Here is a 23199-nt window from a genome sequence, read left to right as displayed (position 1 = left end):
GGGGTGTAAGTCTGGATCAGATCATGAAGGTCTGACCATGAATAGATCTGAAAGTAAGAACCAGAATTTTAAAATGATCCTGAAAGAAACTTGTGAAGACTTTGAAGGAGAAATGTGAGTTCTTCTACTAGAGCAGCTAAGAATTCAGAGTTTTGTATGAACTGCAGACGAAACAGATCCTTCTTGTTTAGACACGGGTCATGTCGGGTCATGTCGGGTCATGTCGGGTCATGTCGGGTCAGTGCTGCGCTGATAAAAGTTGACTCGTGTGCAAAATCGTACCAGTGCCAACAGAACCAGCACCGCCCAGAACACGCCCTGTCTTATCTCCACAGTCAAGATGGCAGAAGAAGTTCCTCAACTTGAACTGGATCCACGTGTTTCCCTGATATTGAATCCATTAGTTCTTGATCCTCAACAGTCATGATCGTGAGTCCTAGACAGATGTGGGTCAAAGGTTAACACGGGTCTCACACACACAAATTCAAGGTCGAGCTTTTGTTTTAAAGAAGTGGAAGAAGGAGCGGTGGCTGGATGGATGGAAGCCCCCCACACTCCCCCCCACGATCCCCCCCACACTCCCCCCCACACTTCCCCCCACACTCCCCCCCACACTCCCCCCCACACTCCCCCCACACTCCCCCCCACACTCCCCCCCACACTCCCCCCCATACTCCCCCCACACTCCCACGCCGCCCCCTCCACTGACACCCCAACACTCCCCCCACACACTGACACTGTATTGTCTGATCCACTGGAGCTTCTTGTTGCTGCTTCTGTCCTGCTGTGATGAGAGTCTTGACAAAGAAGCTGCTTTAAATATGCAGACAACACACACACATGTACACACACACATGTACACACACACATGTACACACACACATGTTCACACACACACATGTTCACACACACACATGTACACACACACACATGTACACACACACACATGTACACACACATGTTCACACACACACATGTACACACACACACATGTACACACACACACACATGTACACACACACATGTACACACACACATGTTCACACACACACATGTTCACACACACACATGTACACACACGCATGTTCACACACGCACACACACATGTTCACACACGTACACTCACACATGTACACACACACACACGTACACACACACACACACGTACACACACACACACGTACACACACACACGTACACTCACACATTTACACACACACGTACACTCACACATGTACCCACATGTACACTCACACACACGTACACTCACACACACGTACACACACACACACGTACACTCACACATGTGCACACACACACACACATGTACACACACACACACACACATGTACACACACAGATGTTGTTAGGTTAGTTTAGGTTATTGTAAGTAAGTAAGTAAGTAAGTAATATTTATTTATATAGCGCTTTTCGAGACCAGGGTCACAAAGCGCTTAAACAATCAAAACAATACTCAAAAAAGTATATATTTTAAAGATCAAGATAATACTGAGAACAACACAGGAGTTCCAGAAAATCAAGGAAAAGCCTGAACAAATAGAAACGTCTTAAGATGTTTCTTATGTGTGTCTGTAGATCATCAAACACACATGTTTCTTGAAGGAGTCAGTAGATCATCAAACACACATGTTTCTTGAAGGAGTCAGTAGATCATCAAACACAGATGTTTCTTGAAGGAGTCAGTAGATCATCAAACACACATGTTTCTTGAAGGAGTCAGTAGATCATCAAACACAGATGTTTCTTGAAGGAGTCAGTAGATCATCAAACACACATGTTTCTTAAAGGAGTCAGTAGATCATCAAACACACATGTTTCTTGAAGGAGTCAGTAGATCATCAAACACAGATGTTTCTTGAAGGAGTCAGTAGATCATCAAACACAGATGTTTCTTGAAGGAGTCAGTAGATCATCAAACACACATGTTTCTTGAAGGAGTCAGTAGATCATCAAACACACATGTTTCTTGAAGGAGTCAGTAGATCATCAAACACAGATGTTTCTTGAAGGAGTCAGTAGATCATCAAACACAGATGTTTCTTGAAGGAGTCAGTAGATCATCAAACACACATGTTTCTTAAAGGAGTCAGTAGATCATCAAACACACATGTTTCTTGAAGGAGTCAGTAGATCATCAAACACAGATGTTTCTTGAAGGAGTCAGTAGATCATCAAACACACATGTTTCTTAAAGGAGTCAGTAGATCATCAAACACACATGTTTCTTGAAGGAGTCAGTAGATCATCAAACACAGATGTTTCTTGAAGGAGTCAGTAGATCATCAAACACAGATGTTTCTTGAAGGAGTCAGTAGATCATCAAACACACATGTTTCTTGAAGGAGTCAGTAGATCATCAAACACAGATGTTTCTTGAAGGAGTCAGTAGATCATCAAACACACATGTTTCTTGAAGGAGTCAGTAGATCATCAAACACAGATGTTTCTTGAAGGAGTCAGTAGATCATCAAACACACATGTTTCTTGAAGGAGTCAGTAGATCATCAAACACAGATGTTTCTTGAAGGAGTCAGTAGATCATCAAACACACATGTTTCTTGAAGGAGTCAGTAGATCATCAAACACAGATGTTTCTTGAAGGAGTCAGTAGATCATCAAACACACATGTTTCTTGAAGGAGTCAGTAGATCATCAAACACAGATGTTTCTTGAAGGAGTCAGTAGATCATCAAACACACATGTTTCTTGAAGGAGTCAGTAGATCATCAAACACAGATGTTTCTTGAAGGAGTCAGTAGATCATCAAACACAGATGTTTCTTGAAGGAGTCAGTAGATCATCAAACACAGATGATTCTTGAAGGAGTCAGTAGATCATCAAACACAGATGATTCTTGAAGGAGTCAGTAGATCATCAAACACAGATGTTTCTTGAAGGAGTCAGTAGATCATCAAACACAGATGATTCTTGAAGGAGTCAGTAGATCATCAAACACAGATGTTTCTTGAAGGAGTCAGTAGATCATCAAACACAGATGATTCTTGAAGGAGTCAGTAGATCATCAAACACAGATGTTTCTTGAAGGAGTCAGTAGATCATCAAACACAGATGTTTCTTGAAGGAGTCAGTAGATCATCAAACACAGATGATTCTTGAAGGAGTCAGTAGATCATCAAACACAGATGTTTCTTGAAGGAGTCAGTAGATCATCAAACACAGATGTTTCTTAAAGGAGTCAGTAGATCATCAAACACAGATGTTTCTTGAAGGAGTCAGTAGATCATCAAACACAGATGTTTCTTGAAGGAGTCAGTAGATCATCAAACACAGATGTTTCTTGAAGGAGTCAGTAGATCATCAAACACACATGTTTCTTGAAGGAGTCAGTAGATCATCAAACACAGATGTTTCTTGAAGGAGTCAGTAGATCATCAAACACAGATGTTTCTTGAAGGAGTCAGTAGATCATCAAACACAGATGTTTCTTGAAGGAGTCAGTAGATCATCAAACACAGATGTTTCTTGAAGGAGTCAGTAGATCATCAAACACACATGTTTCTTAAAGGAGTCAGTAGATCCATCAAGCGCAAAGAGAGAGAAGATCGTTCCAAAGCTTAGGAGCAACAGCCTGAAAAGATTTTTCTCCTCTGGTCCTGAAGTTCAGGAACCATCAGTAGATTCTGATCCACAGACCTCAGAGCCCGAGCTGGGGTGTAAGGCTGGATCAGATCATGAAGGTCTGACCATGAATAGATCTGAAAGTAAGAACCAGAATTTTAAAGTTGATCCTGAAAGAAACTGGAAGCCAGTGAAGAGTTTGAAGGAGAAATGTGAGTTCTTCTACTAGAGCAGCTCAGAGTTCTGAATCAACTGCAGACGAGACGATCCTTCTTGTTAAGACATGAAAACAAACTGTTACAATAGTCCAGACGAGAAGAAACAAACGCATGGATTATAAGATCCAGATCATGTTCCGACAACATTTTCCTAAGTTTAGAGATTTTTCTCAGTTGAAGGAAACAGTTTCTGGTCAGTTTTCTTCAGTGTTGAACAAGAGACATGTGTAGGTTAGTTTAGGTTAGTTTATGTTAGTGTAGGTTAGTCTAGGTTAGTTTAGGTTATTGTAGGTTAGTGTAGGTTAGTGTAGGTTAGTTTAGGTTAGTTTAGGTTAGTTTATGTTAGTGTAGGTTAGTGTAGGTTAGTTTAGGTTAGTTTATGTTAGTGTAGGTTAGTGTAGGTTAGTGTAGGTTAGTATAGGTTAGTTTAGGTTAGTTTATGTTAGTTTATGTTAGTGTAGGTTAGTTTATGTTAGTGTAGGTTAGTGTAGGTTAGTGTAGGTTAGTTTAGGTTAGTTTAGGTTAGTTTATGTTAGTTTATGTTAGTGTAGGTTAGTTTAGGTTAGTGTAGGTTAGTGTAGGTTAGTGTAGGTTAGTTTAGGTTAGTGTAGGTTAGTGTAGGTTAGTGTAGGTTAGTTTAGGTTAGTGTAGGTTAGTGTAGGTTAGTTTAGGTTAGTGTAGGTTAGTGTAGGTTAGTGTAGGTTAGTGTAGGTTAGTGTAGATTAGTTTAGGTTAGTGTAGGTTAGTGTAGGTTAGTTTAGGTTAGTTTAGGTTAGTTTATGTTAGTTTATGTTAGTGTAGGTTAGTGTAGGTTAGTTTAGGTTAGTTTATGTTAGTTTAGGTCAGTGTAGGTTAGTGTAGGTGAGTGTAGGTTAGTTTAGGTTAATTTAGGTTAGTGTAGGTTAGTGTAGGTTAGTGTAGGTTAGTTTAGGTTAGTGTAGGTTAGTGTAGGTTAGTGTAGGTTAGTTTAGGTTAGTGTAGGTTAGTGTAGGTTAGTTTAAGTTAGTGTAGGTTAGTGTAGGTTAGTGTAGATTAGTTTAGGTTAGTGTAGGTTAGTGTAGGTTAGTGTAGGTCAGTTTAGGTTAGTGTAGGTTAGTGTAGGTTAGTGTAGGTTAGTGTAGGTTAGTGTAGATTAGTTTAGGTTAGTGTAGGTTAGTGTAGGTTAGTGTAGATTAGTTTAGGTTAGTGTAGGTTAGTTTAGGTTAGTGTAGGTTAGTGTAGGTTAGTGTAGGTTAGTTTAGGTTAGTGTAGGTTAGTGTAGGTTAGTGTAGGTTAGTTTAGGTTAGTGTAGGTTAGTGTAGGTTAGTTTAGGTTAGTGTAGGTTAGTGTAGGTTAGTTTAGGTTAGTTTAGGTGGAGGCTCAGGATGGACACACACGTTCATGCTTCATCCGAGACATCAGGGTCTGGAGCGTCAGGCCCTCAGCGTGTCGGGGCCTCAACACAGGAGCCAAAGCCTGGACTCAACATGTTGAGCTCCCGCCCTGGGCTCAGCCAAATGTTGTGCAGCTGCCCTTTTGTCCTCCTTAAGTAAACAAAGGACAGAAACAAACTAATGACCTACATTCACGTAGAACCTCGCACGGCCTTCTCGGCGAGACACAGAGAAGCAGATGTTCTTGACGACGCTGCAGTAATTAATGATCAGCGAGAGGCTCCTCACACACACACACACACACACACACACACACACACACACACACACACACACACACACACACACACACACACACACACACACACACACACACACACACACACCACACACACACACACACACACACACACTCACACACACACACACACACACACACACACACTCACACACACACACACACACACACATCACACACTCACACACACACACACACACACACATCACACACACACACACTCACACACTCACACACACACACACACACACATCACACACTCACACACATCACACACACACACACTCACACACTCACAAGTATTTTCTTTAAAAACCCAAATAAACGTGACTTCAGAGACGAGATAATGTTGATCATATCAATAATAATAATAATAATAATAATAATAATAATAACAATAATAATAATAATAATAATAATAATAATAACAATAATAATAATAATAATAATACTAATCACTGGCTCTACTCCACGTCTCTCACCACTGACGTCCACATATGACGATGATTATTATTAAGACTTATCAAGTTTGTTCAACTATCTTGAAGATGCTTCTTTCTCGTCCAATCAGAGCTTGAACTTCGTTGATTGACTCTTCTGTGGCGATATTAGCCAGTGGTCAGACGAGAGATTAGGCTGAGATTATGGTGAGCGTGTGTCGGGGGTTTAGAGACCATCTGTGGACTCATGAGCCTCCAGAGCATCTGGAGGAGCAGGTTTAGCAGCTAAAGCTCAGGCTCTGGATCTTTTGAGGAGCTTTTGAAGGAGTGGCTGCTGCTGAGGGTGAGGAGGGTGAGGAGGGTGAGGAGGGTGAGGAGGGTGAGGTGGGTGAGGAGGGTGAGGAGGGTGAGGTGGGTGAGGAGGGTGAGGAGGGTGAGGAGGGTGAGGAGGGTGAGGAGGGTGAGGAGGGTGAGGATGGTGAGGAGGGTGAGGAGGGTGAGGAGGGTGAGGAGGGTGAGGAGGGTGAGGAGGGTGAGGTGGGTGAGGAGGGTGAGGAGGGTGAGGAGGGTGAGGAGGGTGAGGAGGGTGAGGAGGGTGAGGTGGGTGAGGAGGGTGAGGAGGGTGAGGAGGGTGAGGAGGGTGAGATGGGTGAGGAGGGTGAGGATGGTGAGGAGGGTGAGACGGGTGAGGAGGGTGAGGAGGGTGAGACGGGTGAGGAGGGTGAGGATGGTGAGGAGGGTGAGACGGGTGAGGAGGGTGAGGAGGGTGAGACGGGTGAGGTTTCTTCAAACACAGGCACATCTTCTTCGAAGGATTCGATCATTTATTTGTTCAGATTTAAATGGTTAAGAAGCTCCTGATGAAGTTATTTATTATATCATCAAACAAGAGTCAATGTTATGAACATATTTCTGACTTTTACGCGCTCGTCACATGCGTCAGTGACACCTGTCAATCATCCAATATGCTTTAATAAATGACCAAAATTATAAAATAATATTTCTGTTGGTAAATGAATGTATTTCAATAGTTTAGTCCAGATTTACTCAGAGGTTGAGATCAAATGACAAGAATATCTTTGATCTTAAGATTCTTTAGTTCATTTTCAACGGAATCTCACTCGATAAGATTCTTTTATTTCTTCATTTTCACAAAAACAAACTTGACACGATGTTAGAATTTCAAGATTCTTATAATTTATTGCAGTTTGCACACAATTTTAAAAATGTCAACAACAACACACTGAAAATTACAAAACTAAACACAAGTAGAATCCACTCCCTGGAGAAACAAATCAAACCAGCTATGATTGTCAAAAGCTAAAAAAAAACAAACTAAAGCAGATAAAAGAAGATTTTTTTCTCAACAGGATCAAACGTTTCTCAATAGAATCTGCTTTTCTCAGACATTGATTGTCTTTTTTTTTTAAACAGACTCAGTCATTTCACCCTCGAACCTTCATTTTCACACCTTAGTTTTCAAGTAAACACAGCAAAGATGAAACGTTGTCATCGATCATCCAGAGTCGAAGACGACAGCAGTTTAAGGCTCAAGAACGACCAGAGAATCAGGAGCGACTCGAGGGTTTCAACCAGCGCCTGGTCCGTGGGCCACTGGAGGCGCCTGGAGGGGCGGCCAGATGACAGGGCGGCACACACACATGTACACACACACACACACATGTACACACATGTACACACACACATGTACACACACACACACACACACGTACACACATGTACACACACATGTACACACACACATGTACACACACACGTACACACACGTACACACATGTACACACACACACACACACATGTACACACACACACACACATGTACACACACACATGTACACACACACACACGTACACACATGTACACACACACACACACACACGTACACACACACACACACATGTACACACACACACGCACACACATTTACACACACACGCACACACACACGCACACATGTACACACACATGTACACACACATGTACACACACACACACACACACACACACATCATGGGACAAGGCTGCACAGGGAACAGGATGCAAGTGTTCTTGACGCTCGACCATCAGTTGTAAAATGTTTCCAGAAGCATGGAGTCGTTAACCATCGGAACAGATAAGTTCGATACGATGATTCAAAAGAAGGCGTTTTGATTGAAAAGGAACATCAAGCCTCTGGAAACAGATTCAACGTCTCGTCTCCACGACAAACACAATCCTTCAACCTTTTCTTCTGAGACTTGATCTTCACTAGAGAAGCAGAAACAACTTGTTTACAGAAAACAAACAGCAGTGAAGGAAGAAGTGCTGGATGGACGTCGATGTTCAGTAGATTCAATTGAGCGGTAATAACCGAGTCACACACACACACACACACACACACACACACACACACACACACACACACACACACACACACACACACACACACACACACACACACACACACACACACACACACACACACACACACACACACACACACACACATCAGTGCATAAAGACACAGGCATTAAAATGCTTCATGGTTTTGCTTCAACATCCAAATGAAACACATTCAGTTCCACTCGTCTAGAGTGAAGTAAAACCTCGTCCCTCGTTTCTTCCTGATAGAAAACAAAGTGAAACACGAGGACAGAAGAAAATAACATGCACTTCATCAGAAACATATTCAACTGCACCCTTGAGTTCACAAAGATAAAAAAAGCCTGTCGTCAAATATTTGATCCATTACAATTGTACAGTAATACACAGCAAATTCACATTTTATTTAAAAATATACACGTCTGGACATCATGCAACAACAGCAGGTCCTGTTACAAAAATGTTGAATTAAAAAAGAATATTTTTACTATAGCAGAACAATATACAACAACCTTAAATTAAATTAATTTCTCAGCAAGTGAGTTTAAAAGACTGCCATCTAGATTTAAGAAACTATTTAAATAGTGATAATAATAATAATTAATTTAAAATACTTTAGATTGATTGGAAGTGAAGGAGGCTGTGATTCCATGAGTGCCGTCAATTTGTCAGTCGATACCAAAGAGCTCGAGTCGCGCCAACAACACCTCGCAGCCAGAAACACAACATCGACCAACACATGAAACACACTCACACACTCGTGCACGTCTTCTCTTACACACACATACGGTCACGAGTGTGTGACGCCACCGGCTCACAACAAAACAAAAACCCGTTTAGTGTTTTCTAAACTTCAGTGTTTTCGACCTGAACTCCCGCCGCCGCCGGAGCGTCGGAGCGTCGGAGCGTCGGAGGGAGGAAAAGAACGACCAAAGAGAGTAAAAAAATCAAGTCAGATTTCAAACAAGTCAGTAGTAACATTTTCATGTGCTATTAAAGTGCAATTGACTGAGATTTTGCAACAAACAAGTACGCGATCAACCCTCGACGCGCCGCCTCTACTTCCACAGTTCCTGCGAGCTGTCCTCGATGGCCCAGTCCCTGACGTTGGGCAGCGCCAGAGGTTCGCTCTTCACCGACAGCGAGTTGACGAGTTCGCAGTGGAACTTGCGAATATGTCGGTAAAGGTCTCCGGACTGCGTGAAGCGCCGCTCGCACCACTTGCAGGCGTGCGGCTTCTCGCGCGTGTGAACCACGGCGTGGCGGCTGAGGTTGTGCGAGTACTGGAAGCTCTTCCCGCAGGTGGTGCAGGTGTACGGCTTCTCGCCGGAGTGCGTCCGCTCGTGGCGCTTCAGCGTGTACATGCAGGAGAAGGTCTTGCTGCAGATGGTGCAGGTGGGCACGTTGACGTCTCCGGTGGGCTTGGAGCGGATGCCCTCCTGCTCCCTGAAGTGGGAGCTGAGGTGCAGCTGCAGGATGTGCGGCGAGGGGAACACCTTGTTGCACAGCGGGCACATGAAGATCTGGCTGTGCTGCGCCGACAGCATGTTGGACACGTAAGGCAGCAGAGAGTTGTCTATGGCCGCCTCGGCCTGAGCGCGCTCGCTCTCGCCCAGCGCGTCCTCGCCGTCGGCGGCGGGCGTCGGCTTCTCGTCGCGCTCCAGCTCGGACGCCAGCGCCGCCTCCCTCATGGCGGTCAGGTGCGCCTCCAGGCCGAGCCGGCGCTGGACGGACAGGGGCCCTCCGACCCCGTGGTGGGCCAGACCCCCGTTGGTGCAGGGGGCCGACACTTTGGTGATACCACTGTGCTCCATGTCGTAGTCGCCCCCTCCCAGGTCATCGTCCTCGTCCGAGGCCACGCCCCTTTCCACCTTCACTCTCACAGCCAGCGGACTCTGGAGACTGTCCGGGGTCAGGTACATGGGGTGGTGGTTGCTGTGGTTACTGCCTGCCAGGGGTTTGACGGACAGGTCCAGGACGCAGTCGGCATCGTTGGACACTCGTCGGCCTCGGTGGGCACGAGAGCCGAGCGAGCGCTGAGACTTCTGGGACAGAGACCCGGTGGAGCTGGTCGGGCTGCCGGCCGGGGACAGCATCTTGGCTCCTTCGGTCAGGACAGCCGGGACCTCCGCCTCCCTGAGACCGGGGCTGGTCGTGGGCACGGCAGGCGTGACGGGTCGGTCGGCCGTCGGCAGTCGCAGCCACAGCGGCGCCACCTCCGTCTTCCCCTCGTCGTCCTCGTCGCTGTGCAGCAGGTCGGCGGTCCCGGGGCGACCGGTGGACCCCTCGGAGAGACTGTCGGCTTTATCGGAGCAGCTGGAGCCTCCGTCCTCCTCCTTGCGAGTGCTGTCCGCCTCCGCCGTGGCTTTCTGCTTCAGCCGCTTCTTGCACACCTTGACGATGTCATACATGTGCAGGTAACTCGCCGCCGCCAGCACGTCCTCTACAGGCAGGCTTTGGAACTGCAGCTTGCCCTCGTACATGAACTCCAGAAGCAGCGAGAACGCCGGCGCCGTAACGATGTCGCTGTTGAGGTGGACCACGTCCCTCTTGTCCAGCTGGTCCTTGTAGAAGAGGTGGAAGTACATGCTGCAGGAGGCGAGCACGGCCCGGTGGGCTCGGAACTGAGCATCGCCCACCAGAACCGTGGAGTCGCACAGGAAGCCCTGGTGCCGCTGCTCGCTCAGGCACTGGAGCAAATGTCTGCTGTGGTCGGGGAACTCCATCCTGCCGTCCTCATAACCTGCAGCGACAGAGACCGGGTCAGATCATGAGGAATAATGTGGTTAAATAATGTGGTTAAATAATGTGGTTAAATAATGTGGTTAAATAATGTGGTTAAATTATGTGGTTAAATAATGTGGTTAAATAATGTGGTTAAATGATGTGGTTAAATAATGTGGTTAAATAATGTGGTTAAATTATGTGGTTAAATTATGTGGTTAAATAATGTGGTTAAATTATGTGGTTAAATAATGTGGTTAAATTATGTGGTTAAATTATGTGGTTAAATAATGTGGTTAAATAATGTGGTTAAATAATGTGGTTAAATTATGTGGTTAAATAATGTGGTTAAATTATGTGGTTATACTGATGAAAAGATCTGCTCGTTTAAATCAACCTCTTATGACATTAAATAAAAACGACTGACGAGGAAAACGCTGCAGAAACGTTGCGTTTCCTTATTTCCATTTTAGTCCTCGGAGGAAATGATTTCTTCTTTTCCTTATTCTTTATAACGACGGATCTAATGACTGCGAGAATATATACATTATATTTCATTTAAAAATATTTCATTTGACAAGAAAGAATTTGTATAAAACCACATCGTTTTCTTCAGAATAATTAAGTGCAAACATGATAAAAATATGAATTAAACTGATGATAAAATTTCATTTTGCTACGAGCAGAACAAATTAATTTAATACTTTGTTTAAAAAAATGTTCCGATAAAAATAACCTTTCGCTGATCAACCGACACGCGGCCGAGATCATTTACGGCAAAAACAATCAAGTGGATTATTTAAAATGCTACGAAGTTCTCAGGAGGAAACATTTCTACGCTTTGGTGTCAAAATAAAACCAAAACACTGTTTTGGTTTTATTTCTCTGAATTATGATTTTCTGTTAATTATAGACGCAGATGAATAATTAAAATAATGATTGAATGATCATCATCTTAGATGTTCTTCATTGAGAGGATCACGGTGAGAAGATCCAAGTGAAGAACATCTCTTAACTCCTCTGCTGCACTCCTGGACCGTCGCTGCTCCTACGCTGGTTATTTTTATTAACCCACTTTGGCCTGGCCTGGCACAGCGCTTTTAGGTAACCGGCTTTCAGCTGCACACGCCGTCCTCACACACACACACACACACACACACACACACACACAGTACCAGCCTACCTACAAACCACCTCCACAGGCTCAGCCGAGAAGGAAAACTGGCCAATTGAAAATAGCTCGGTCAACAAAACTCGTCCGTCGCGCGACAATAAAAGACGGAAGAAAACGGCCTGGACTGAGTCTCACTGACGGACCGGTTCTCGAGGTGAACATGTGCAGGAAGTCCCACCTGTTGGCGTCCACTGGTCCCGCCTGAGAAAATACATGCTTCGTGTTAACAAAGCAGTTAAATCACCTCGTTTGAATGAAGCCACGACGGGTGAGTGTGTGAGGTGTGTGTGCTCGCCCTCCACGAGGGGGGCTCACTGTGAACCTCCTCCCGCCTCCACCCCCCGTCCAGCCAAACCTCCTCCAAACTCCTTCTTCCACCCTTCAGTCCGAGGCTGACCCCCCCCTCGCCCACCGCCCTGAAGAGATTTACAATACAATCACTGTAAGTGCCCTCGTCACAGCATCAATCCTAATCCTTAAAGATGGCTAAAAATAAAGACGGAGGAGAGAGAGCCGTCGGCGGACGGGTCGGCCCGGACCCGGCCCGCCTGAGCCGGGTCTGAAGAGGGAGAGGAGGGAGGCTCGCCCACATCTGATCCAGCTGACGGGGGCCATATGGCAGCTGCTCGCCAGATAAAGAGATTAAGACTAGGAGGGAGTGCGATTACAGCTGTCTAGCCAATTCAAGCAGCTCAAATCTGCAACTTCTAAATTAGTCTCGTCCAGCCGCTCGAGTCGCCGCGCACGCTTTCCAGCAATCTGACCGTCAGCTGGACTTCAGCGCTGGAAAAACTCAGATTATTGGGATTTAATCTGCACTTGAATTTATTCACCGGCATCTTCATTATTAATCTTATTATTATTCAATTCATGGAAGTTTATGCAGCAAAAACAACAACTTTTCTGTTAGTTTTCTCACACTTTCTTCTCGTACATTCAGAGAAAAAGTTTCTTTTAAAGCTGGAATCTGACAAAAAACAGCGACACAACCTCAGCGAGGACTGACCCACTCCTTCAGCCTCGCACACAAACGCACACCAACGCACACACACACACACACACAAGTGTACCTGCAGCAGGATGCATCAACTTGATCAACTGGACGCTCGTCTTCCTCTTCCTCGCTCGAGTCGAGTCAATGAGTCGCAGTAGAAGAGGCAGAAAAAAACCACCTCAGTGTTCAGACTGCGAGGGACAGATGCAAAGTGGAGGAGATGTTGGAGGGGAACGAGATACCACCTCCTCCTCCTCCTCCTCCTCCTCTTCCTCCCCCTAACTGGCGCTGATCAGCAGCCACAAACACACACACACAAACACACAAACACACACCGAGAACACTAACTCTCCCAGGCTGCCGCTGAGACTCACAATAAAGGACTGGGAGGGGTGAGGAGGAGGGAGGAGGAGGGAGGAGGAGGAGGAGGGAGGAGGTGGATGGCAGCCTGTCAGCTGCTCTGACATCATCCTCAGATGGAGATGCTACCTCCAGCTGTGCTCCTCTCCAGCCATATGCTGCTCCTCTACACTCCTGCCACCGACTCCTCTTTCATTCCAGCAACTTTGTCTTTCGTCTCTTTCTCTCGGAACAAAGACGACGACACCAACCGTCGCACAACACTTTCAAACTTTCAACACATATTGTTTCCACTGACGTTCACGGGTTCATCCGCGACGAGATTCAACAGTTTTCAGAAGAACAAGGTAAACGTGATATAGAAGTACAACGTGTTCACTGTACATGTAACAGGTAATAATAATACGTGTTCACTGTACATGTAACAGGTAATAATAATACAACGTGTTCACTGTACATGTAACAGGTAATAATAATACAATGTGTTCACTGTACATGTAACAGGTAATAATAATAAAACGTGTTCACTGTACATGTAAAAGGTAATAATAATAAAACGTGTTCACTGTACATGTAACAGGTAATAATAATAAAACGTGTTCACTGTACATGTAACAGGTAATAATAATAAAACGTGTTCACTGTACATGTAACAGGTAATAATAATAAAACGTGTTCACTGTACATGTAACAGGTAATAATAATACAACGTGTTCACTGTACATGTAACAGGTAATAATAACAGTTGATCATGAAACTATGAAATCAAAGAATATTGATTGACATTGAATTCTATTGAAAACATTTATTTCTTACTTACTAACTTTAAATAATAATGTCTTACTTACTAACTAACTTTAAATAATAATGTCTTACTAACTAACTTTAAATAATAATGTCTTACTAACTAACTTTAAATAATAATGTCTTACTTACTAACTAACTTTAAATAATAATGTCTTACTAACTAACTTTAAATAATAATGTCTTACTTACTAACTTTAAATAATAATGTCTTACTAACTAACTTTAAATAATAATGTCTTACTTACTAACTTTAAATAATAATGTCTTACTTAATAACTTTAAATAATAATGTCTTACTAACTAACTTTAAATAATAATGTCTTACTTAATAACTTTAAATAATAATGTCTTACTAACTAACTTTAAATAATAATGTCTTACTTACTAACTTTCAATAATAATGTCTTACTAACTAACTTTAAATAATAATGTCTTACTTACTAACTTTCAATAATAATGTCTTACTAACTAACTTTAAATAATAATGTCTTACTAACTAACTTTAAATAATAATGTCTTACTTAATAACTTTAAATAATAATGTCTTACTAACTAACTTCAAAAGTGACGTCTAACTCTGACACCTGTACTTCTACCTGATCATTACACGGTAATAAACACCGTCTCCGCCATTTTAACCGTCAATAACATAATAGAAGTAACAGTTGAACAAACAAACAAAGAAGTTGATGTTTGACTCTCGTTAGCTTTAGCCTCGTTAGCTCGTAAGTGAGAAGAATGTAACTTAAGGCCTGCTGCTATGACAACAGCTAACACTGAGCTAACACACTTCCGCGCCGCGCACGCGCCTCACGCACACGCTCTACTCACAGACCAGACGTCGAATCCCGCAGAAGGTCCCGCAGAACTACAGAGACTCTGGACTCATGTCTGGAGGAGCAGCAGGAGCGACGACGAGTCCAGATGTTCCTGTTGCTCTGGAGGAGCAGGAGCAGCAGGAGCAGCAGGAGGAGCAGGAGCAGGAGCAGCAGGAGGAGCGCGCGAGTCCGGCTCGCCTGGACCCACGAGCACGAGCAGCAGAACCGACTGGTTCCGAGTCAAAGACGGACTTACTGGCGCAGAGGAGAGCGACGAGAGCGGAGGCTGGCGCGGTGCATCCTGGGTACTGTAGTTCGTGTGCAGCGCAGGGGGCGGGGCCAGAGAGCAGGTGCAGCACCTTGAGCTGATGCTGCCTCAGACCACGTGACCAGTCGTCATCTGGAGGAACGAGACTAAGTTGTTTGGATAAAAAACTTCTTTTTTTCAAACTGTACGAATATTTAACATTTTCCAAAATATATCTACGATCATGTCTCATATTTTCATGTAAATAATATGTAATATATTATAATTCATGTTTATTTTATTGATCCTTTTGATTTCTTTACTCTGAACAGTTTAAAAATGATTCACAGTTTTCACATTTGAAATCATTTCATGCATTTTTAGTTTAGTTTAAAACTTTTATGAAGACAAATCAGGAAAACTAATACAAGCAGGATTTATTGTTATGTATTAAATAATCAGTGCAAAGTATTTTATACTTTAATCAAAATGAATAAAACACAAACGTATCATCATAGAAGTTTGTTCAGTATTGATCACAAGCTTCATCAAATACTTTCACGTTAAACATACTCTTGTGAATAAAAACATCAAAACATCCAAAGATTCTTTTATTCACGTTTCTTGAGATCCTGGTCGAGGTTATGGTTAGGGTTAGGGTTAAGGGTTAAGGGTTAAGGGTTAAGGGTTAAGGGTTAAGGGTTAAGGGTTAAGGGTTAAGGGTTCGACAGGTTTGTTCTTCAGAACATCAGAAGATCCTCAGAAGAACTCGAGGAACACGTTTAGTAACTTTCACTGTAGATGTTTGTACAACAGATTGAATATCTTCATGTTTTCTTCTGTAGACGTGTTTGTGTTTGTGTTTGATGTTTGATGTTTGTGTTTGTGTTTGATTTTTGTGTTTGTGTTTGTGTTTGATGTTTGTGTTTGATTTTTGTGTTTGTGTTTGTGTTTGTGTTTGTGTTTGATGTTTGATGTTTGTGTTTGTGTTTGTGTTTGTGTTTGATGTTTGTGTTTGTGTTTGATTTTTGTGTTTGTGTTTGTGTTTGATGTTTGTGTTTGATTTTTGTGTTTGTGTTTGATGTTTGATGTTTGATGTTTGATGTTTGTGTTTGTGTTTGTGTTTGTGTTTGTGTTTGATGTTTGTGTTTGTGTTTGATGTTTGTGTTTGTGTTTGTGTTTGTGTTTGATGTTTGTGTTTGTGTTTGTGTTTGTGTTTGTGTTTGATGTTTGTGTTTGTGTTTGATTTTTGTGTTTGATGTTTGATGTTTGTGTTTGTGTTTGATTTTTGTGTTTGTGTTTGTGTTTGTGTTTGATGTTTGTGTTTGTGTTTGTGTTTGATGTTTGTGTTAGTGTTTGATGTTTGTGTTTGTGTTTGATGTTTGATGTTTGATGTTTGATGTTTGATGTTTGATGTTTGATGTTTGTGTTTGATTTTTGTGTTTGATTTTTGTGTTTGTGTTTGTGTTTGATGTTTGTGTTTGTGTTTGATGTTTGTGTTTGTGTTTGTGTTTGTGTTTGTGTTTGATGTTTGTGTTTGATGTTTGTGTTTGATGTTTGTGTTTGATGTTTGTGTTTGTTTTTGGTGTTTGTGTTTGTGTTTGATGTTTGTGTTTGTGTTTGTGTTTGATGTTTGTGTTTGTGTTTGTGTTTGTGTTTGATGTTTGTGTTAGTGTTAGTGTTAGTGTTAGTGTTAGTGTTAGTGTTAGTGTTAGTGTTTGTGTTTGTGTTTGAGTTTGTGTTTGAGTTTGTGTTTGTGTTTGTGTTTGATGTTTGTGTTTGCGACCAGAGCAGCTAAACATGTTTTGATTGTTATTATTGTTTATTATTAACCCTTGACTCTGATGGACGAGCTCCGGGTCAGCCTGACCCTGAGGTAACACAAGGGTTAAAATAGTTTGGTTATAAAGTTTCCTGTAAGTTAAACCTTGTGAACAAACACAAGTGACCTTCAGTCCATCCTGCTGTCAATCAAAGGAAGAAGATCATTGCTGTCGCAGAAGGTCTCGCTCAGATGTGGGTCACTGGAACAAAACTGGACCTCTGTCACAGAAGTTCTGCTCAACCGGCCCAGTAAACTAATTGGCGTCACTAATGATGGAAGAACTGCCGGCGCTGATGGATTCACACGATTGGGTGTCAGAAGGACTCGTTCAGATGCAAATGAACGATGACCTTGTTGTGTGTCAATCTAGAAGCGCAGGACAAAGAGCTGCTTGTTTAGGATTGTTTGAGACTCAGAGACGGTTCAGCGCCGCCAGAAGAAAATGTGCTTTGAATCCACAGGACGGATCTTCTGTGAAGAACGAGTCCGAGTCCGACCCATGAGTCGATCTTCATCTCTTCTAAGTTATCGTTGGTCAGATCAATATATCAAGATATCAAGACATCAAGATATCAATATATCAAGATATCAAGACATCAAGATATCAAGATATCAATATATCAATATATCAAGATATCAATATATCAATATATCAAGACATCAAGATATCAATATATCAATATATCAAGACATCAAGATATCAATATATCAAGATATCAATATATCAAGACATCAAGATATCAATATATCAAGATATCAATATATCAAGATATCAAGATATCAAGATATCAAGATATCAATATATCAATATATCAATATATCAAGACATCAAGATATCAATATATCAAGATATCAATATATCAAGATATCAAGATATCAAGATATCAATATATCAATATATCAAGACATCAAGATATCAATATATCAATATATCAAGATATCAAGATATCAAGATATCAATATATCAATATATCAATATATCAAGACATCAAGATATCAATATATCAAGATATCAAGATATCAATATATCAATATATCAATATATAAAGACATCAAGACATCAAGATATCAATATATCAAGATATTAAGATATCAATATATCAATATATCAAGACATCAAGATATCAATATATCAATATATCAATATATCAATATATCAAGATATCAAGATATCAATATATCAATATATCAATATATCAAGACATCAAGATATCAATATATCAAGATATCAAGATATCAAGATATCAATATATCAATATATCAATATATCAAGACATCAAGATATCAATATATCAATATATCAAGATATCAAGATATCAATATATCAATATATCAAGATATCAAGATATCAATATATCAATATATCAAGACATCAAGATATCAATATATCAATATATCAATATATCAAGATATCAAGATATCAATATATCAATATATCAAGACATCAAGATATCAATATATCAATATATCAAGATATCAAGATATCAATATATCAATATATCAAGATATCAATATATCAATATATCAAGATATCAAGATATCAATATATCAATATATCAATATATCAAGATATCAATATATCAATATATCAATATATCAAGACATCAAGATATCAATATATCAATATATCAATATATCAAGATATCAAGATATCAAGATATCAAGATATCAATATATCAATATATCAATATATCAAGACATCAATATATCAAGATATCAAGATATCAAGATATCAAGATATCAATATATCAATATATCAATATATCAAGACATCAAGATATCAATATATCAAGATATCAAGATATCAATATATCAATATATCAATATATCAATATATCAAGACATCAAGATATCAATATATCAATATATCAAGATATCAAGATATCAATATATCAATATATCAATATATCAATATATCAAGACATCAAGACATCAATATATCAATATATCAAGATATCAAGATATCAATATATCAATATATCAATATATCAAGACATCAACATATCAATATATCAATATATCAAGATATCAAGATATCAAGATATCAATATATCAATATATCAAGACATCAACATATCAATATATCAATATATCAAGATATCAAGATATCAAGATATCAATATATCAATATATCAAGACATCAAAATATCAATATATCAATATATCAAGATATCAAGATATCAATATATCAATATATCAATATATCAAGACATCAAGACATCAATATATCAATATATCAAGATATCAAGATATCAATATATCAATATATCAATATATCAAGACATCAAGATATCAATATATCAATATATCAAGACATCAAGATATCAATATATCAATATATCAAGATATCAAGATATCAATATATCAATATATCAATATATCAAGACATCAATATATCAATATATCAATATATCAAGATATCAAGATATCAATATATCAATATATCAAGATATCAAGATATCAATATATCAATATATCAAGACATCAAGATATCAATATATCAATATATCAAGATATCAAGATATCAATATATCAATATATCAAGACATCAAGATATCAATATATCAAGACATCAAGATATCAAGATATCAATATATCAATATATCAATATATCAAGACATCAAGATATCAATATATCAATATATCAATATATCAAGATATCAATATATCAATATATCAATATATCAAGATATCAATATATCAATATATCAAGATATCAAGATATCAATATATCAATATATCAAGATATCAATATATCAATATATCAAGATATCAAGATATCAATATATCAATATATCAATATATCAAGACATCAAGACATCAAGATATCAATATATCAATATATCAAGATATCAAGATATCAATATATCAATATATCAATATATCAAGATATCAAGATATCAATATATCAATATATCAATATATCAAGACATCAAGACATCAAGATATCAATATATCAATATATCAAGATATCAAGATATCAATATATCAATATATCAATATATCAAGACATCAAGATATCAATATATCAATATATCAATATATCAAGATATCAAGATATCAATATATATAAATAGTGGCTCATAGACACACACACCTGTCTGGATGTGTTGGGACTCACACAGTGGCTCACAGACACACACACCTGTCTGGATGTGTTGTGACTCACACAGTGGCTCACAGACACACACACCTGTCTGGATGTGTTGTGACTCACACAGTGGCTCACAGACACACACACCTGTCTGGATGTGTTGTGACTCACACAGTGGCTCACAGACACACACACCTGTCTGGATGTGTTGGGACTCACACAGTGGCTCACAGACACACAAACCTGTCTGGATGTGTTGGGACTCACACAGTGGCTCACAGACACACACACCTGGACTCACACTCACAGATAGGTACAGAACAGGTAAAGGTGTGTACGGAGCGTTGATAAGGATCCTTCAATAGCAGGTGAACTATTATTTAAATGTGTCCTAATGTGTGTCTTTCTTTGAAGAAGTTTCACAGCATATGGAGCATGTTGTGTGTTTACCATTAAAAAAGCCACTTGAGATTTTCTCTGCAATTTTCTAAACTTCTCTCCTCCATGTGTTCGAGCGTCTGATCTATATATTGTTCTTCGCTGGCAGATGCCAGACTGAGAGTCTGTTTGTTGTGTGTTTGTGTGTGTTTGTGTGTGTTTGTGTGTGTTTGTGTGTGTTTGTGTGTGTTTGTGTGTGTTTACGTGCCAACATTTCTCAGCCTGATGTTGTGAATTACAATTGTATCGCTGTTTCCACCAGAACCTGAATCCCAATGAATCATTCCTTCAAATCCCAATGAATCATTCCTTCAAATCCCAATGAATCATTCCTTCAAATCCCAGTGAATCATTCCTTCAAATCCCAATGAATCATTCCTTCAAATCCCAATGAATCATTCCTTCAAATCTCAACGACTCATTCCTTCAAATCCCAATGAATCATTCCTTCAAATCCCAATGAATCATTCCTTCAAATCCCAATGAATCATTCCTTCAAATCCCAGTGAATCATTCCTTCAAATCCCAATGAATCATTCCTTCAAATCTCAACGACTCATTCCTTCAAATCCCAATGAATCATTCCTTCAAATCCCAATGAATCATTCCTTCAAATCCCAGTGAATCATTCCTTCAAATCCCAATGAATCATTCCTTCAAATCTCAACGACTCATTCCTTCAAATCCCAATGAATCATTCCTTCAAATCCCAATGAATCATTCCTTCAAATCCCAATGAATCATTCCTTCAAATCCCAATGACTCATTCCTTCAAATCCCAATGAATCATTCCTTCAAATCCCAGTGAATCATTCCTTCAAATCCCAATGAATCATTCCTTCAAATCTCAACGACTCATTCCTTCAAATCCCAATGAATCATTCCTTACAAATCCCAATGAATCATTCCTTCAAATCCCAATGAATCATTCCTTCAAATCCCAATGAATCATTCCTTACAAATCCCAATGAATCATTCCTTCAAATCCCAATGAATCATTCCTTCAAATCCCAATGAATCATTCCTTCAAATCCCAATGAATCATTCCTTCAAATCCCAATGAATCATTCCTTCAAATCCCAATGAATCATTCCTTCAAATCCCAATGAATCATTCCTTCAAATCCCAATGAATCATTCCTTCAAATCCCAATGAATCATTCCTTCAAATCTCAACGACTCATTCCTTCAAATCCCAATGAATCATTCCTTACAAATCCCAATGAATCATTCCTTCAAATCCCAATGAATCATTCCTTCAAATCCCAATGAATCATTCCTTCAAATCCCAATGACTCATTCCTTCAAATCCCAATGAATCATTCCTTCAAATCCCAGTGAATCATTCCTTCAAATCCCAATGAATCATTCCTTCAAATCTCAACGACTCATTCCTTCAAATCCCAATGAATCATTCCTTCAAATCCCAATGAATCATTCCTTCAAATCCCAATGAATCATTCCTTCAAATCCCAATGAATCATTCCTTCAAATCCCAATGAATCATTCCTTCAAATCCCAATGACTCATTCCTTCAAATCCCAATGAATCATTCCTTCAAATCCCAATGAATCATTCCTTCAAATCCCAATGACTCATTCCTTCAAATCCCAATGAATCATTCCTTCAAATCCCAATGACTCATTCCTTCAAATCCCAATGAATCATTCCTTCAAATCCCAATGACTCATTCCTTTAAATCCCAATGACTCATTCCTTCAAATCCCAATGAATCATTCCTTCAAATCCCAATGACTCATTCCTTCAAATCCCAATGAATCATTCCTTCAAATCTCAATGAATCATTCCTTCAAATCCCAACGACTCATTCCTTCAAATCCCAATGACTCATTCCTTCAAATCCCAATGACTCATTCCTTCAAATCTCAATGACTCATTCCTTCAAATCTCAATGACTCATTCCTTCAAATCCCAATGACTCATTCCTTCAAATCCCAATGACTCATTCCTTCAAATCTCAATGACTCATTCCTTCAAATCTCAATGAATCATTCCTTCAAATCCCAATGACTCATTCCTTCAAATCCCAATGACTCATTCCTTCAAATCCCAATGAATCATTCCTTCAAATCCCAATGACTCATTCCTTCAAATCCCAATGACTCATTCCTTCAAATCCCAATGAATCATTCCTTCAAATCCCAATGACTCATTCCTTCAAATCCCAATGAATCATTCCTTCAAATCCCAATGAATCATTCCTTCAAATCCCAATGAATCATTCCTTCAAATCCCAATGACTCATTCCTTCAAATCCCAATGAATCATTCCTTCAAATCCCAATGAATCATTCCTTCAAATCCCAATGAATCATTCCTTCAAATCCCAATGAATCATTCCTTCAAATCCCAATGAATCATTCCTTCAAATCCCAATGACTCATTCC

At 39.9% G+C, this 23199-nt stretch overlaps 1 protein-coding gene across 3 annotated transcripts; it reads right to left on the bottom strand.

The window, feature by feature from the left end:
- Positions 1–7103: 7103 nt before the first annotated feature.
- Positions 7104–15462, bottom strand: zbtb18 (zinc finger and BTB domain containing 18). Of its 3 annotated transcripts, none has more exons than XM_087803310.1 (2): positions 15203–15462; positions 7104–11055 (listed from the first exon to the last, which is right to left on the bottom strand). In XM_087803310.1, the coding sequence occupies exon 2, from the start codon at positions 11036–11038 to the stop codon at positions 9371–9373; it is 1668 nt and encodes a 555-aa protein (XP_087659436.1). In that variant the 5' UTR covers positions 11039–11055; positions 15203–15462; the 3' UTR covers positions 7104–9370. The 3 variants fall into 3 exon arrangements, with proteins under 3 accessions (XP_087659436.1, XP_087659435.1, XP_087659434.1); XM_087803309.1 differs by lacking the exon at positions 15203–15462 and adding an exon at positions 13281–13637; XM_087803308.1 differs by lacking the exon at positions 15203–15462 and adding an exon at positions 12389–12463.
- Positions 15463–23199: the final 7737 nt, after the last annotated feature.

This window comes from Callionymus lyra, chromosome 11 (genome assembly GCF_982586985.1).
Source record: "Callionymus lyra chromosome 11, fCalLyr1.hap1.1, whole genome shotgun sequence".
Classification (NCBI taxonomy): Eukaryota; Metazoa; Chordata; class Actinopteri; order Syngnathiformes; family Callionymidae; genus Callionymus; species Callionymus lyra.
This window is presented reverse-complemented; position numbering and strand designations above follow the sequence as displayed.